The following is an 18,684-nucleotide window of genomic DNA, read 5'->3' as shown; positions in this document are numbered from 1 at the left end:
AAAAAAAAGCTGTTTATGATTCTTAAAATTATTTTAAAAAAAACAAAAAAAAACGCTGCTTATGATTCTTAAAATCATTTTAAAAAAATAAAAAGTTGCTTATGATTCTTAAAATCATTTTAAAAAATAAAATAAAATAAGCTGTTTATGATTCTTAAAATCATTAAAAAAAAATAAAAAGCTGCTTATGATTCTTAAAATCATTTTAAAAAATAAAATAAAATAAGCTGTTTATGATTCTTAAAATCATTTTAAAAAATAAAATAAAATAAGCTGTTTATGATTCTTAAAATCATTTAAAAAAAATAAAAAGTTGCTTATGATTCTTAAAATCATTTTAAAAAATAAAATAAAAAAGCTGTTTATGATTCTTAAAATCATTTAAAAAAAATAAAAAGTTGCTTATGATTCTTAAAATCATTTTAAAAAATAAAAAGTTGCTTATGATTCTTAAAATCATTTTAAAAAATAAAATAAGCTGTTTATGATTCTTAAAATCATTTAAAAAAAATAAAAAGTTGCTTATGATTCTTAAAATCATTTTAAAAAAAACAAAAAAAAGCTGTTTATGATTCTTAAAATTAAAAAAAAACAAAAAAAAACGCTGCTTATGATTCTTAAAATCATTTAAAAAAAATAAAAAGTTGCTTATGATTCTTAAAATCATTTAAAAAAATAAAAAGCTGCTTATGATTCTTAAAATCATTTTAAAAAATAAAATAAAATAAGCTGTTTATGATTCTTAAAATCATTTAAAAAAAATAAAAAGCTGCTTATGATTCTTAAAATCATTTTAAAAAATAAAATAAAATAAGCTGTTTATGATTCTTAAAATCATTTAAAAAAAATAAAAAGTTGCTTATGATTCTTAAAATCATTTTAAAAAATAAAATAAAATAAGCTGTTTATGATTCTTAAAATCATTTAAAAAAAATAAAAAGTTGCTTATGATTCTTAAAATCATTTTAAAAAAAAACAAAAAAAAGCTGTTTATGATTCTTAAAATTATTTAAAAAAAAACAAAAAAAAACGCTGCTTATGATTCTTAAAATCATTTAAAAAAAATAAAAAGTTGCTTATGATTCTTAAAATCATTTAAAAAAAATAAAAAGTTGCTTATGATTCTTAAAATCATTTAAAAAAATAAAAAGCTGCTTATGATTCTTAAAATCATTTTAAAAAATAAAATAAAATAAGCTGTTTATGATTCTTAAAATCATTTAAAAAAAATAAAAAGCTGCTTATGATTCTTAAAATCATTTTAAAAAATAAAATAAAATAAGCTGTTTATGATTCTTAAAATCATTTAAAAAAAATAAAAAGTTGCTTATGATTCTTAAAATCATTTTAAAAAAAAAGAAAGCTTCTTATAATTCTTAAAATTATTTAAAAAAAACAAAAGCTGCTTATGATACTTAATCATTTTCCTCAAAAAAAAAAAAGATACAAAATAGATAGCATTCAAAAAAAAAATGGTAAAATTTGACATCAAAATGTTGGTTTTTAAAAGCTTGCCTCAACTCAACACATTCTATACATGCGTGGAATTTGTTCAGGATTACGTAGATTTCTGTTCATATGTGTTACCTTTGTCGTTGTTGTTTAATATAAAGTTTTGCCTACTTTTATTTTAATCAGTATATTCAGATCTTTAGTGTGTGTAATCTATTTATGGACTAAACTTTTGTATAAGCAATATCGCCTAAAGAGGTCTCTAGTTACTTGTAATTGGCTGACTGAAACATATTCATAAATGTGCAGCAACATATTAATCTATTAATCTATATATATAAAAGCGAAAATGTATGTATGTATGTACGCCTTTCCTCGTTCACAAAAGGCTTCTTTCAGAGAAGCGCTTGCTCGGTTCACAACTTAAAACTTTTTATATCATCTATAAATTGTAATATCTCAGAGTTATCCACGGAGCTCGCCTGTCTATTTAATTTTGACTTTCAAACGTTAATTATTCGACATTTCCCGCATCGGCACACGTTACATTCGGTTTTCGGTATAAAAAAAGCGAAACTCAACTCTAATCACAGGCCGAAAGCCAATTGTCTCAAGAGAGCTAAGTAACGTTTGTTCAATGTCGACTTTGTCATATCAGACAGTAGCTTTCTTTTCGCTCCTTCTAATAAACAGGGAGCGGGTTTTTAAAAACAAACAAACCGATTTATTCACCTCATTCAAAACTGTCCCGCACAAAATCGTAACTGCTGAATACCTATCGCCGTCACGTCAATCAAAAATGCGCACCTGTTTTTTTTTTTTAACACTTTACTATTTTCCAACTGCGCGTCGTGAAGGCTTCGTTTTTTTTTCCACGGGCACCTGTTTTTTTTTTCACATTTTCGGGGTTTTTTCACATACCCCGAAAAACACCCGGGCAACGCCGGGTACCCCTCGCTAGTGCTTATATAAAACAATTTTTATATATATATATATATAGGTTTGAGGTGTTCAAAAGTCGGGACTAATGAAGACAACGAGGTCATTAGATAGTGCTAAATAAAAAGAGCAAAATATTTTTTTTTTATTATTATTTGAGGGTAAACAGTTACATATGGTCGCTACAAATAGCCATCTGTTTCAGTCAAAGAGACTTCATCAGGCGACCCAGAACCTCTCGACGCCAAAAAGAAAAATGGAAGATTAGAAAGAAATTGAAAAAAAAAAAAAAATATATATATATATATATATATATATATATATATATATATATATATATATTCAATTAACTTTCTTGAAGTTATATTTTTGGATTTTACCGTCATTGGATTATTTATCTTTCACCAGACTATCCATTCACGTGTAATCACCTTTTTCTTCACCATATTCCCTCTGCTTCACTTTTTTGTTATCAAGTAAGATCTTTGACTTACTTGTTGTTTCATCAAATACTTTTGTATGCAAAATCCGATCCCGCATTTTGCTAATTCCTACCCTCTGATGAGAAGGAAAGTATTTCTTCGAAACTCCGTGGATTAAGGACTATCCACTTATCAAGTGTTTCCTTTTCAGATTAAATATGTTTTTAACTCTTTTTCAAAGTGTTTTTTAACATGTTTTATTAACTGTTTGCTCATATATATATATATATATATATATATATATATATATATATATATCAATAAAAAAGAAAATGACAATATAAAACTATATAGCAATAGATTTATTCAATAAGGGTATACATCAGTTGGGGGTGTAGAGTAAGTAAGAACTTTTTATACCATGGTATTTCGAAGCCTAATGCTTCTCATCAGAAGAGGAGAGAAGATTCCAGGTAAGATAATAGGGATGCGACATCTAGCAATAGTTACATTAGGAGCGAAATAAAATATTGAGGCTGGTTGGGGGAACTACGTCGTATCCCTATTATGTTACCTAGTATCTTCTCTCCTCTTCTGATGAGAAGCATTAGGCTTCGAAATACTATGTTATAAAGAGTTCTCACTTACTCTACACCCTCAATTGATGTATACCCTTATTGAATATATATATATATATATATCACTGTATAGTTGTTATACCTTCATTTTCTCTCTTTATTGACTCCTATATATACTCTGCTCCTAGACAAAGTATCGTAATTTTCTTTTTCTTTTTTTTTTTTTTTTTTTTTTTTATTGATTTCTATATAAGCTCCAGAACAATTTGTTGAGCTTTGCATTATCTTAAAAGAATTGACTTTATTCTCTTCCTTTAACTCCCCCACATTATATATATATATATATATATATATATATATATAGGCTCCTTCAGTCTTTGATAGACTATGGATACCCATGTAGGGGTGTCTGGGCATGAAATTTTTGTTGTGACAGGAGGTACGCAATCTTCAACCACACCTCTCCTGAGTCGACGTTAAATATCAGTAGCAAGTGAAGCGAATGCCGAGATAAGCGGGGAGTACATACAGCGCCTAGAATTCCCAAATGGTCACCCATCTGGTACTTACCAAGCTCAACATTGCTTAACTTCGGTGATATGATGAGAACCGGTGTTTCAACGCGATTATGCCATATATATATATATATATGTATAGTAAGTTATAAAATATATGGCAATTAAGCTACACAGAATATTCCGCATTTCATCCACTCTAGGATTCGTCAGGCTTATACATATAATGTGTGTGTGTGTGTGTGGCAAAAAGTGAAACTAAGAAGCTCTATTGAAAACTTGCCATGTTCATCACCCATCATACCATCATACTTAACTCCATCTTATTGAGGAATTTGGATGCTGGTTCTGATGTTAATCGTAACTTCTTAGAAATTCATCTCGATAAATTGAGTAAAAGATGATACTTTAATAGGAATATGACCTTTTTCTGGCACATTCCCACAGATGGGGGTCATCTAACATTAAGTATTTTCTTCACACTTGGCAATAAGAATTATTAAAATGGTCCATTATCTGATTGCCACCATTTTTATCCATGAAATTGCCGCTCTCTCCGACCATTACTCTCAGCTTAGAAGAGAAATCATAACTTGGCATCAAATCAAAATTTCTAAGTTTTCCTGTCTTTTGTACGAATTTTGTTTCTTGTCAGACTATCTCTTCAGTGCTCTTCAGATAATAGTCCGTCTGTATCTTAGGTAGGTTATCTTTTCTTACCGAGTGGAACGATAAAATTGTCACCCTAGAAAAGACGAACTGATTCCATTTCCGTCTGATGAAACCAGTTTTCTTTTCTTGTTGCAGACCATCTACTAGTTGGCTAGTTGTGTATAAATCTCAAGAGATAGGAGCCTTCTACCATGTCTGAAAGTGACACAATGTTAAACGAGCGAGACCAGAGATGCACCGTTGTACAACTCATGCTCTCTATAACAACAGGACCATTGCCAGCACCCTCAAATTGCATCCCTCGATTGTCACAAAGAACAGGAACGTGCTCAAGTTGATGGATTCCATGGCAGGTGCTCGTCTGAACTCCAATCTCTGGTTCCCCCTCGCCAATCTTTCACGAAAAACACCCGTCTAGCTGAATCCACTGTGAAAAATTTCCCCCACTCTTTATCTGTGCCTAAATCAAAACGTGATTTCCATGAACAAAGCTTCTTTCTTAGAACTGCACGCCTGTGGAACTCTGTTCCGTTTGCCTGCTTCCCACCGGACTACAACTTGGATGTGTTCAAGTCCAACGTTAACAAATTCCTAATGAACCGCCCCCTTAAGTAAACACTTCATCAAATCTCCACACTAATGTAATGTACTTGCAATAACCCTTATCCCTGAGTGGCTTCCGGACCTTGATAAGTGGTGATCACTGTGTAAAAAAAAAAATAAAAAATAAAAAAATACAAAGTTTCCAGCCACAGTTATGGTCTTTGGTGTGGTTTTAAGTGAGGGCCACATCATGCCACCTCACATCTTCGAAATCGGTTTGAAAGTCAACACCAAAGTGTACCTGGATGTGCTGAAGAGTGTGGTGATCCCCTGGTGCAATCAGGTGGCCACTGTCAGACCCTGGGTGTGGCAGCAGGACTTACCAAGTCCAAAGAGACCCACGCTTGGCTACAAAAGGAGTGCTACGACTTTGTACCCTTCTCTCACTGCCCCCCTCCTCCCCTGACCTGAACCTGCTGGATTACTTTGTTTGGTCATACGTCAAGAATATCACCAACCTGACCTCCAACTACATCAAAGCCAGCCTGATCGCTGCCATCCACTGAGTATTCGTGGAGCTCCTGCTGGTGCTTGTGAAAAAGGCATGCTAGCAATTCTGGGCCCGTATAGAGCCAGCAATTGAGGTTGAAGGCGGCTACATTTAATAGATGTCAGCTCTACTACATAATCAAGTTACCTGAATTGATTTTTGCACTACAAGTTTTAAAATAAAGCTGTAGTGTTGTTTTCTTTAGGGCGACAAATTTATTGTTCCATCCTGTATTCTGCTTGAACCGACGGAGAGTTTCTGTGAAACCAAAAACTTGCATTCAATCTGTTGTTAAGGGCAGTGGGAAAATGCTTCCCGCTCCAGAAAATGCCTTACTCCTATTGTAATTTTGTAATTATATAAGAGTCAGATACATACTAAATTGGAGTATTACTGCCACATCTGAGGAGGTGCCATTAAGAACACTGTCATTTCCTGGAAATCTAGTCACCGATGAACTCTTGTATTCCTTATGGTTCCTTTCTCTTTTGCTAGTCTCTTTCTACTCTGTCGTTAGTTAGTTTCATGAAAAGGTGCTCGACTGAGGTTTAATCTCTGGTTTCTCCAATTAAGACATTCACAGCGAGAACTCATTTTGCTATCACAATGAAAACTAATTTCCCTTTTTTCCTCCGTGAACCTAGCATTAGATTCATTTTTGAATCTTTAATTTATACTTGAAGAATGAACTTTTCATTCTACTTATTCAACTATCTGGTAAACTTCATTTTGTTTGCATTTCAATTATGAAGATAATCTATTATATAAATCTCACCTGTCTGTTTGAATATATATATATATATATGAATGTATGTATGTATGTCTCGCTAAAACTTTTGACAAACGCGACAGATCCTAACGAGATCGGTTTTGAAGCTTGACATATTATTTATTAATTTAGTTTTTTTGCTGACTATTATCCTCATCTTTTCTTAGTTGTTGTTTCATGACGTTTCAGCCAACTATTCCTCTGGCCTTCATCAGGTGGTAACCGCGGCGGGATAGGAACTCCGAATCTCCTAACTGTATCCTCAGCAATTACTGCCTTCCATAGTTGTTGTCGTCTCACCACATTTTGGCCAAGTAAGCCTCTAGCTGGCTTTGAGTAGGATTGAAACCGCTATCTTCAGACAATTCTCACCTGGAACTATAGAACCTTCGGGGTCTGTGGTGCAGTGGATAGAAACGTTGAATCTCTCTCATTGTCTCTCTCTTTCCTTTTCTTTCTTTCTCTTTCTTTCTCTCTTTGTCTCTCTCTCTATCCCTCCAAAATTAATCTTTTCCATTTTATTTTTTAATCTACCTTATTTCTTAATAACTTAGACTCTTCCCTTATTAACCAAGAGACGACTCCAGACTCCCCAAATCCCCCCAAATTGGAGGCCTTACCCACAGAAAGTTATTATTACTTTCAAGTTAATTCTAAGCTACACACATGATATAAGATCATTTTAGTGTATAAAAACGAGAAAAAAAAAATATCCTAATCTGGAATCTGTAAAACGAGCACTTGAAATCAAACGAGATGATCCGACGTGAAACGAAGGCTAATCGAATCCTGATTGTGATTTTTTATTGGATTTGCACTGACCCTTTTACTTTGTTCTGAATGTAATTCAGTTTGCCCATTAAAAGATGCTATTCGAATGAAATTGTTAAATGCTCTACATGATCGACCTGTAGGATCATGATCATCATATTAAGTCTAACATGTTTAACTTGTTACATAATGCGGTCAGAGTTCAAATGGAAAGGTTTGATTGCCACCTTAATGGTCAGAAGTCAAGGGAAAGTCCAAACTTTCGTAGCAACAATTTTACAAAATATAATATTTTTTTATTATTAATTTCATTTCATTTATTTTTTATTATAATTAATTTTACAAAAATATAATATTCGTTTTGTTTAAATAACATTTCATTTCATTTATTTTTTATTATAATTAATTTTACAAAATATAATATTCGTTTTGTTTAAATAACATTTCATTTCATTTCATTTATTTTTTATTATAATTAATTTTACAAAATATGATATTCGTTTTGTTTAAATAACGTTTCATTTCATTTATTTTTTTATTATGATTAATTTTACAAAATATTCGTTTTGTTGAAATAACGTTACATTTCGTTTCATTCAGTTTTTATTATAATAATTAAAATTTGCAATTAATGATCATTGAATGTTCTTATGGCATGAAACTTAAATATTTTGATTGATTTGGTTGCTCTAATTATAACTTTTCATGTTTCATAGATTTTTGTTAAACCTTGGTATCGTTTGCCACGTTTTGTTTGCAATTAAATACTTAGGTATATACGAAGCAAAACGAAAAATGAATTAAAAAAAAAAAGTCTCACTTCGTTTTTCTACAAAAAGATTAAAATAAATGAGTAAATATTTTGAACTAAATGAAATGGATCCAACCCTGCAAAATTCCCTTATAGGTAGGTAAGCTTTGAGATGTTATTGTTAAATGGCAGGTAAAATTGATTTACAAGCGGTAAATACTTCCCATATTAATAGGCAAATTATTTACGACAATGCAAATGTCTTTCTGTCTGGCACTTGAAATTACTGAAAAAAAATTTCGGTCAACTTCTCCGAGGGGGGAGAGTCTAAAAAGTGCAGAAATCATGGCTGGCTATGCCTTGTTAAGTGCTCTATCTGAACTATTTCTAGGATTATGAGCATCATATTAAGTTTAAAGTCTTTAAATTGTTACTTAATGAGGTCGTTGTTCAAATGGAAGGGTTTGATTCTGACCTTACTGGTCAGAAAAAAGTTAAAACCACATGATTTCTGGTAGTCTTTTTTGTTTAGCTGGCAAGATTTCAAACAGAAAAGACATGTCGAGAGGTGCTTTCCCACTTGTTCTAATTTTCTAATTGTTTTGTTTTTGTGGAGATGGGGCATCCTACTGGATGCCAGACATTCACCCACTGTTTCAGTCACTCCAACCAATACATCTTTTTTAAAGATTTTAACCGTTCTTTTCATTGCATTTATTTGTATTTCTCTTGCACTTGGTTCACTGGGTATATTCGACAGGTAGTTTTTTGAAATTCATTTTCATGAGTCCAGTTGCTTCTATGGTTACTGGAATAATGGAGATATTCTTAAGATTCCAGTTTCTTTTCATATCGTACATAAGGCCATGGTATTCTGTTATCTTCCCCGACTCAGATCTGCTAGGCGTAGCATCATTAGGGATGCTGCGCTTGACACAATGGGAAACAACATGTACAATGTGTCTGTCTTTTTCTCTCTTATGTATATTGAAGTTGTCTCTCTGGTGTTTTCCTGTGACTGCCTTTTATTTATTTTTTTATTTTTTTGAATTCCATCCCAGAAGGTCAAGTGTAATATGAACAGTCATCTCGCTGCTCAACTCCCTACATAGTGTCATTATAAATGTTACATTCAAGTGGCAATATGCTTTGTCAGGAGCGAATATGAGTAAAAAAAAAAAAAAAAAAAAAAAAAAAAAGAAAATTTTTTTTTAATGCCTGTTTATTTTATGTCTCAAGTCAACTTTTGTTTTCCTTCTCACAGGTGGATACAGTAAAATGTCTGACTTGGATTATTACTGGGAATTTTCAAATGGTATCCATTTGCAAACGGCACGACCCATTGTGGAAATGTCTTTCAACTCGCCCGGCTATGCCTTTGTGATTGTCACTGCTTATAATATGGGTAAGTTAAATCAAATTTTTGTTCTTTTCTTGCGTGAAATGGTTGCATGTTTATATTGATGATCTTTTAAACCGACACATTTCAGGTGAAAACATTATTACGTACTTATGAATCATGTTGAAATTAGTATAAATTCTAAAAAACTTACAAAAAAAGATCTAGTAGAATATGTATTTTTAACAAAAAAATCGCCCACAGTTACGTTCTGTTTAAAAACGGCAAACTCTTAATTTAAGACAACCGAGTTTGTCATACTAAATTGGTGGTACGATTCTTCCACATTAAACGGAGTCCGCACAGACTTGAAAAGTCCTTGAATTTTTTACTTTTGCCTTGAAAAGTCCTTATTTCTATTATTAATTTAAAAAAAAACTTTGTAAATATGGAAAATGTCTTGAAAAGGCCTAGAAAATTGTATTCTTTATCTACGGTAAAAATTTGTGTCAAAATATTAAAGATAAAATGGAAATAAATACTATTAAATTATTTTTTAAGTATTAATAAAAATACCATTAAAATATTTTTTAAATATTGAAAATAAAATCCAAATACAGTTTATGAAATTGCATAATAGTATCGTATGATACAAGAGTTACGTCCCCTTTTTTAGGGGGGGGGTCAAATCTCCCTCTATTTTTTCTTTCTAACATACAGATGTTTAAATGCAATGTGAACAGACATTGCTGCTCAACTCCCCTCATTCTCTGCTAGACATAATTCAAAATTACGTCCAGTCCTGGATATGACCTTAAAGTATATCCAGTGGTGAGGGCCCCAGCTTGCAGGCTTTAAGGAGTATGGGGGCCATCCTTTAATTGCCATTGCTCCCAGGTCCACTCTGACCCGGAGTGGTAGAACCTGTTAGAGTCCCAACTATGGGTTAAATAGAAACGGACTTGAAAACAACAAATATATTCTATTAAAAAATTTTTCTTCAATCTTTGGATTCGGCATTAAATAACCTGAAAAGGGTTGACATGCCGTAAAACAAAAACAACCAACCATCAAAATTACGTCCAAGTGGCAATATTTCTTATTGGTATAACAACTGAATTCTTGAACTTAATTTATAATAAGAGCAATAGTTTGTGCGTAGGTTTAATACAATATGTTGTGAAACACTTTAGCAAGAGTTAAACACACATTTATTTAAAGGAAAGGAAACATAAGTAAAGAGAAAAGTCCTTCATCCACAGAGTTTCGAACAAATACTTTCCTTCTCGTCAAGGGGAGGAATTAGCAAAATGTATAAAGAAAAGTATTTATTTGCCTGTAAAGCATTTAAAGAAACTAAGTACGAAAAGGATCATACTAGCATGAAAGTGAGATGTAGAATAATGAAACAGATGGAGCGAGTTAAAAAGAAAAAATGGTTTCCCCGTGAGTGTGTGTTGCCCTGGTGATTGAGTCCCAAATCAGGTCTATCCGAGAAAGTGGTAGAAATAAAGTATCCATCATGCTTATAGTATTCCGGGAGCTTTGATGACAAAATTATTGAAAGTGTGGAACATTCGTTGATCCTCATTCAATCCCAGGCAACGTCGGGTCTCCCTGCTGAATTTGGCAAAAAAAAAAAAAAAAAAAAAACACACATTACTACATAATCAGAACATGTCTGAATCGTACTTTATGGAAGCTCGACATCGTCAAGCAAAAAGTCTGCTGTATGAAATATGAGTAAAAAAAAAAATGTCAAGCTTATTAAAACTACAACTGAAACGTTTTGAATGTGTAGCCATGCTAAGTTTCTATAATAAAATAGGGGGCTACTATCGGGGACATAAGTTGCAGGGGTATTATGAAGGGAGATGAGCAGCAAGATGTCTGTTCACATTACACTTGAACTTCTGCATGTCAGTACAGTTGGGAAAACAGGAACCCGGAAGGGAGTCCAAAGTCTAGCAGTTCTGGGGAAGAAATATTGAAGTAAAAGGCTTTCTTACACCTAGAGATCTCTACTGTGAAGGGGTGGGATTTAGCTGCTTGTCGGGTTTGACAGGGGTAGTCACGTCGAGGGAGTACAAGTGCTTGTAGTTCGTCAGAGCATTCACCATTAAAGTACTTGTAGAACAGTCAGAGTGATGCAACATTTTGTCGATGGGACAGAGGCTGAAGCCTAGATGATAGTTAAGGACCTGTCAGGTTGGCGACTCTTTTTTGTAATTTGTCCAGAAGTGAGAGACAAGCAGCAGATGCACCAGCCCAAATGTGACAACAGTACTCTCCATACATGGGCGAATGGTGTATATATATATATATATATATATATATATATATATATATATATATATATATATATATATATATCGTAAGTTTAAGCATAATCCTGAAGAATCCTAGAGTGGATGAAACGCGGAATATTCAGTGTAGCTTAATCGCCATATATATTTTATAACTTACTAATTGGCTCTACCTACGTATTGAGCACTATTGAAGTAAATACTTAAAATTCACGCATAAATTTATACTTTCGTATATTAATTTTATGTGAGTAAATGAAGTAGTTATATATATATATATATATATATATATATATATATACACACACACGCGTTATAATTACATAATAATTACATAATATATATATATATATATATACACATGTTATAATTACAAATTATAATAATTTTTATACCTACAAACATTAGTGTTTCATGCTTTTGCAATCCTCAGTGCAGGAAGTGACGATTGTCACTGGTCGAAGGATTCAAATCTCACCATGAAACCACTTTTGATTCCATTTGCAAGGAACGTTACACGTTGGCCACCACCAACTGTTCTAAGAATTAACAGAAATGTAAGGTTTATAAAGCACCACCTTAAGACGATCTATTGTAATTGAATGATTGGAAGTTGTGACCATCTATTTTTTTATTTCCCAGATAGTGCTCAACTTTTAAGAAATTACTTAAAATTGATCACTGTCTAGGAAATGAAGGTGGTCCGATGAACTATGATGATATATATATATAATTTGAGGTTAATATTTTCCAGGGGTAAAGTAACCAATGAAGTTTAACGAGGTTAATACAAGAGTGCTCAATACTGAAGTAGAGCAAGATATATATATATATATATATATATAGTATAATAATTCAAGTTTTCTCAGTTGGTTGTTTTATTACTTTTCAGAAGGTAAGCATTATAATATTGTTTCATATTGCGGCTAACAAATTATATTATTGCTGCATATTTAGTCGCATACTCTTCAGATGTTTACCATAAAAAACTTATAAAAACACCAGTTTGGACAACTTGGTTCTTGTAACTGATGCAATCTGTCGTTCCTTGTAAGATTGTGGTCATGCTGAATTTATTTTAAGTTATATCAGTTATTTTCGTATTTTTTGTATTATTATTGTTTGTTTTTATTTTCATTTTATTTAAAGTTTTTTATACGTTTGTTTTTTTATTTATAAGATATATGTGTGTGTGTGTGTGTGTGTGTGTGTGTGTGTGTGTGTGCGTTAGGTATGTGCATTTGTTTATATATTTGTGTGTATAGGATTCACTCCTGAACTTATTAACCAATCATTATGAATTTTGAAACAGCTGTTTGATGTAAAGTTGGGTGATGAGGCCTATGTTTAGTTTGTTTTTTGTTGTTTTTTTTTTTTGTTTGTTTTCTAAAAAGGTGTTGAAAGCGCTTGATGAAAATTAATTTTGTAATTGAATATTTCTAATTTTACGCCAGAGTTCTTCTTTTGAGTTATTTAGTACTCTCCCACCACAAGAACTTAGACACCAGGATTAGAAAGTGGAATTGATAAATTATCCCCTCCCCCCGGAGAAGGGGCACTCTGACCTGCAAAAAGTAGCTGGACAACCCCGTCGGCATTCCCCGGTGAGGGCGCCTCAGGCGATCAGCTATAAACTAACCCCCTTCTCAGAGAGAGAAGGCAAAGTCTGGGAGGGTGAACCTCCTAGAACTGCATGGAACTAAACTTCGGCTGCAAAATCAACAAGGACAGTATCATTACAGAAATGGTCCAAACTTTGTTGATGTTTGGGGGTCCCCAGGATAAAAATCACTAGCCAAGTCTTTTGATTACTTTGTATTATTATGGAAATGTTATTTTTTTAAAAAAATGAAACGAGAAATGAGGTTATGAAAAAAAAAAAAAAACAATGAAACTGCCGAATCAAGATGAACGTCAAAGACAGGAGATGATATTAATGACTGGATATGTGCATGTGGGTTAAGGAATCATTTGCGGACGGTGTCTGCAGAAGGTGTTAAAATGTCCTCAAGACTTGAATATTTCTGCCTCCAATGAGTGAGCCGGTGTTTGGGTTTGTGTGGTAACAGTGGCAGAGAGGGGGAGAAAAGGGGTTTCAATGCTTGACCGCCACCAAAATCAATTCTATCCAGCTGTTGGTTTCATTATGCGGTTCTTTTAAGCATAATGGTTTATTCTATTCCTGTCTCTCATCCTGTTCTCTCCTCCTCCCTTCCCTCACAGGCCTTTTCAATTATCTCCTTAGTTTCTATTGTGATGGTTCACCATTTCATCTTGCAAGGTGCCAGAATTTGGTATGCCTTCATCATTTTGCCATTTTCTTTATCCACTCACGTATGGGATTTGTTTTTATCTATGTTGTTGCACTAGCAAGCCGCCCGGCATTGCCCATTCAGAAAATATGCTTAAATATGAGATTTTAATTTATGTACATTTCGTATTATTATTTTTTTTTTTTCAACTCTATCCTTCGTATGATTATAATAAAATAAATAAATTTCAAGTCTGTAGATTAAAAATTTGTTGAATATATATACGTTGAGAAGTTTCCTCACACACACGTTTTCACTTTTATAGATATAGTATATATATATATATATATATATATATATATATATATATATATATTATACTGTGCCTAATAAATAGTATTGTTTTCAAAAGTTAAAAATAAATAAAAATATGACTTGAGTGCCATCAGCTAGAATCGAAACCAAAACCTTCAGCTATTCACCGTTATTCACTACCATTGAAGCTATGTATATCAAAATTTCATACATTAATGCAGTTTAACATAAAAAGGTATATTTGAGCATGTGTAGAGGTGCAAAGTCAACTAACGTCTGCCAATAATTTTTTGTTTTTAATTATTTAGCAGTTATTTTTACCGAATTTCTTCCACGGATCCGAATCCCCTATATATATTTCAGTTTCAAGTTAAAAAATTGACAGAGTAGTTTGTGGGAAATCGTTCCGCATGCACACACAGACAAGATCACTTATATATACTAGTAGGCCGCCCAGCGTTGCCCAGTCGTCAAATAATGCAGATTTTCTATTTATTATAAACAGAAATATCGTAGGTATTAAATGTTACATTAAATTTATTAAAAAATAAAATAAATTAAAAAAAAAAAAAAATGGAAAGAAACTGAAATATGGGCATGCGAGTATTGGTTTTTCTAAACAGTCCACTTCTTGTAAGCAAGGTCCTGGATATGACCTTAAACTATATCCAGTGGTGAGGCCCCAGCTTGTGGGCTTTGGGGAGTGTGGAGCCACCCTTTAATAGCCATTGCTCCCAGGTCCACTCTGACCCGGAGTGGTAGTACCTGTTAGGGTCCCAACTATGGGTTAAATAGAAACCAACTTGAAAACAACAAACATATTCTATTAAAAAAGATTTTCTTTAAAGTCTTTGGATTCGGCATTAAATAACCCGGAAGGGGTTGACATGCCGTAAAACAAAAACAACCAAACAATCTTGTAAGCAAAAAAAAACAAAATTCTAGCTAAGACCGAAACCAAAACAGTGAGCCAAGTACGATAACCATTAAGCCAGCTTGACATGATCTTTACAAAGTGTTTTCAAACCTACTTATTCTTAACATAAGGAATCTGTCATGTGAACGATTCACGCATGTGAAACAGCAAACAGATTTTTAAAAAAAGTACCAATTTTTCAATTTTGACCACTTAGCAGCCCTTTTTTTTTCCGGATGAAAACAGATTAAAACATTTTCCATATGTCTGAATACCCTATATTCCAAATTTCACATACACATTCTCACTTTTATAGATACACTAACAGGCCATCTGATGTTGCCTGGTCGTAAAATACCCCCAACAAACCTGACAAGCAACTAAGTTCCACCCATTCGCAGTAGAGATCTCTAGGTGTAAGAAAGCCTTTTACTCCAATAGTTTCTTCTCCAGTACTGCTAGACTTTGGAATTCCCTTCCAGGATTCTGCTTTCCTAACTGTACTGACATGCAGAAGTTCAAGTGTAATGTGAACAGACATCTTACTACTCATCTCTCTTCATAATGCCCCTGCAAATTATGTCCCCGATAGTAGCTTCCTACTTCAAAGTGGCACTGTGCCTTGTTTGGGGTTAAAATTGAATAAAAACAAAAACAAAATGCATAAATATTATATTTTAATTAATATGGAAACTGAAACATGTGCATGCGATTATTTCTTGTAAGCAAAAAAAAAAAAGGAATACTCGAGCTGAGATTAAAACCAAAACATAAAGACAGTGAGTCATATGCGATAACCATTAGACCAGCTTGACAGAATCTTTAAAAAGTGTTTCCCAACCTACTTATTCTTAACATAAAGAAGCTCTCATGTTTTACGGCCGTGCATGCGCATTCGTGAAACAGTTGACAAACAGAAAAATCTGATCACCCACCCCCATGTACCAATTTTTCTATTTTGACCCGTTAGCAACCCATTTTTTTTTTTCCGAGTGAAAACCGATTAAAAAGTTTTCCACGTTTGAATACTCTATATATCAAATTTCAAGTCTGTAGATTAAAAATTTGTTCAGTATATAGGTTGAGAAGTGTCCTCAAACACACATTTTCACTTTTATATATATATAGAGAGAGAGAGATTTCTAGCTCTCTCGTTGTCTCTGCCTCTATCATTCTGCAGCATGAGAACAGCTACTACAACTTTGTTCATGTTTTGTATTCTAGGATTGATGGATAAAGATGAATTCGTCTTAATTTGATTTAAATTGGTCAACATGTGTGAACAGTTGTTGCAATGTTTTTGATACAATGAGAAGCATATGATCACCGAAAATTGGAGGGTTCTATTTATAGGCACTGACGATAGAAACTGACCAATCAAATGGAGTCAGGTTCTTCTAGCAACCAATCAGAAACCAGAGTTGCTTCCTAAAGATATTGGATCTTTAGCATCCCAGCATATATTTTTCTCTGTGTCAACACGAGAAAGATCTTCTGCTCTTTGCTTGCGAAATTATAAAGTCCAGGACCTGTACAGAACAGCTACCCACTGACAATTCTTCATTTCCAGAACTTGTACAAAATAGCTACCCATTGGAAACTCTTCTGAAATTAAACATGGCTTTCAATTCAAGAATAGTATAATTTTGGAAATAATTCTTCATACATTATTAAAATAAAAGTGACTTGCCACGTTAAGAAAAAAAAAATCAAGGTGTTTACTAAAAGCAGTAATTTTAGAGAAATAGTCCTTTTAAAATCATAAGACTTTATTTTTACTAATGATGAATTTAAAAGAACTCTATTTCCTTTTCCATGTTTGGTCTGTCTTTAAAAAAAAACTGCACTTTTCTTATGGATTTATGTGGGTCTCTGATGAGTTGTTTATTCAATCTATACCATGCAACCAAAAAAATAATATAAATCTTATATAAATATATCTGTGGTATTAGAATTATTTACTAATCATATATCTTTTCTCCATTTGAGCACTGGATTCTTCTGTGGAAAGCAATCATTTATTAAGTCGCCTGATGAGGACTTCTGGTTTTAACTGACCATTTGTCTGAAACATTAGCATGTCCAGTGTTGCGATCATGTAAATTTGTTTATATTAATTAAAATAGATCTTGCTCTTCTTTTATTGAGCACTCTTAATAACCTCGTTAAATTCATTAGTTATATATATATATATATATATATATATATATATAGTAATTTATAAAACATATATGGCGATTAAGCTACACTGAATATTCGACGTTTCATCCACTCTAGGATTCATCAGGCTTAAAGCCTTTTATAAATTACTAACTAGCTCTACCTACGTATTGAGCACTTTTGCAGTAAATACTTAAAGTTTACGCATAAATCTATACTTTCGTATATTAATTTTATGTGAGTAAATGAGGTAGTTATATATATATATATATGTGTGTGTGTGTGTGAAAGTGTCTGTCTGTGTTGTACATTTCCCTATGCAATAACTCTGTCGATTTTAAGTCTACAGACTCGAAATTTGATATACAAGGTACTGAGATTTGGGAAAATCGATGTGATCAGTTTTTTGGCGATAAGGGGTCAAAGTTTAACGATTTGACCTTTGAGAACTCTACCAAGCTCCTGCGACAATTTTCGGCCTAAACACTTGAAATTTTAGATATAGGTTCATTGGACATGGATCTAACTTCATAACTTGATTTGAGCCCAAAACAATAAATTTTAAGGGGTCAAAGTTAAAAAAATTCGCTTTTTTTTTTTTTTTTTTTTTTTTTTTTTTTTTTTTTTTTTTTTTTGCTAAACATACATCTCCAAATACCCGGGCAACGCCGGGCACCCATGCTAGTATATATATATAGTAAGTTTCTATTGCATTTCTGTTTGATTTACTTTGCCTGATTATTTTATCTTTTAGTAAACAGTACCAGTTTTAAGAAATACTTGCGTATTACTGTGAGAGACGATAAACACCAATGGCTAAACCATCGCCTCCCTGTTCCTGTCCAAGAAAGCCTCACCCTTGAGATTATGGTAAGTAATTTGCTTCCTAAACTTTTGAGATAAGATACATCAGATTTTCCTGCGTGTTTTTTTTTTTTTTTTTTTTTTTAAATTTATTTATTCAGATACGAGTATAACTACTAAACTTGTATCATGATTTGGGACTTCAGATGCTGTATGTGCTCTCCGCTTATCTCGGCATTATTTCCAGTCGTCCTGGACTTGTCCTTGCCACTGGACTCAAGCAGTGCCGATTCAGGAGAGGTGTGGTTGGGGATTGCACAACCCTTGCCTCACAATTAAATGCGCAACTGCCCCCACAGGGAGGGATCCTTTGTCTTTCAAGACTAAATGGAAGTATCGAGACACATATATCTATATACACACACACACACACACACACACACAGGTTGTTCCAAAAGTCTTGTACACATTTTCACATTGAATATCTCAAGAACTATTAAGGATATAAAAACTCATCTGCTATATCCAGAAAACTTGGAATCTCAAGTTTTTCATGGAATGTTTAAATATGTTCAATGTGAACACCATTGGCCACACGACACACATCAAGCCGATAGTTCAGTTGGAAAG

General features: G+C 32.8%; 1 protein-coding gene and 1 pseudogene across 1 annotated transcript in view; one reads left to right on the top strand and one right to left on the bottom strand.

Moving 5' to 3' along the window:
- Positions 1-18,684, top strand: part of LOC145263864 (polycystin-1-like protein 1) — an 842,774-nt gene that overhangs the window by 401,545 nt on the left and 422,545 nt on the right. The window contains exons 9-10 of the mRNA XM_080120938.1: positions 9,227-9,367; positions 18,005-18,120. Of these exons, the coding sequence (XP_079977064.1) occupies positions 9,227-9,367; positions 18,005-18,120 (257 nt within the window). The remainder of the gene's footprint in view (positions 1-9,226; positions 9,368-18,004; positions 18,121-18,684) is intronic.
- Positions 3,914-4,030, bottom strand: LOC145264075 (5S ribosomal RNA; annotated as a pseudogene).

This window comes from Euprymna scolopes, chromosome 39 (assembly GCF_053919585.1).
Source record: "Euprymna scolopes isolate OS-2025 chromosome 39, ASM5391958v1, whole genome shotgun sequence".
NCBI classification, from domain to species: domain Eukaryota; kingdom Metazoa; phylum Mollusca; class Cephalopoda; order Sepiida; family Sepiolidae; genus Euprymna; species Euprymna scolopes.
Note: the sequence above shows the minus strand (reverse complement) of the source record. Positions and strands in the feature narration are given on the sequence as shown.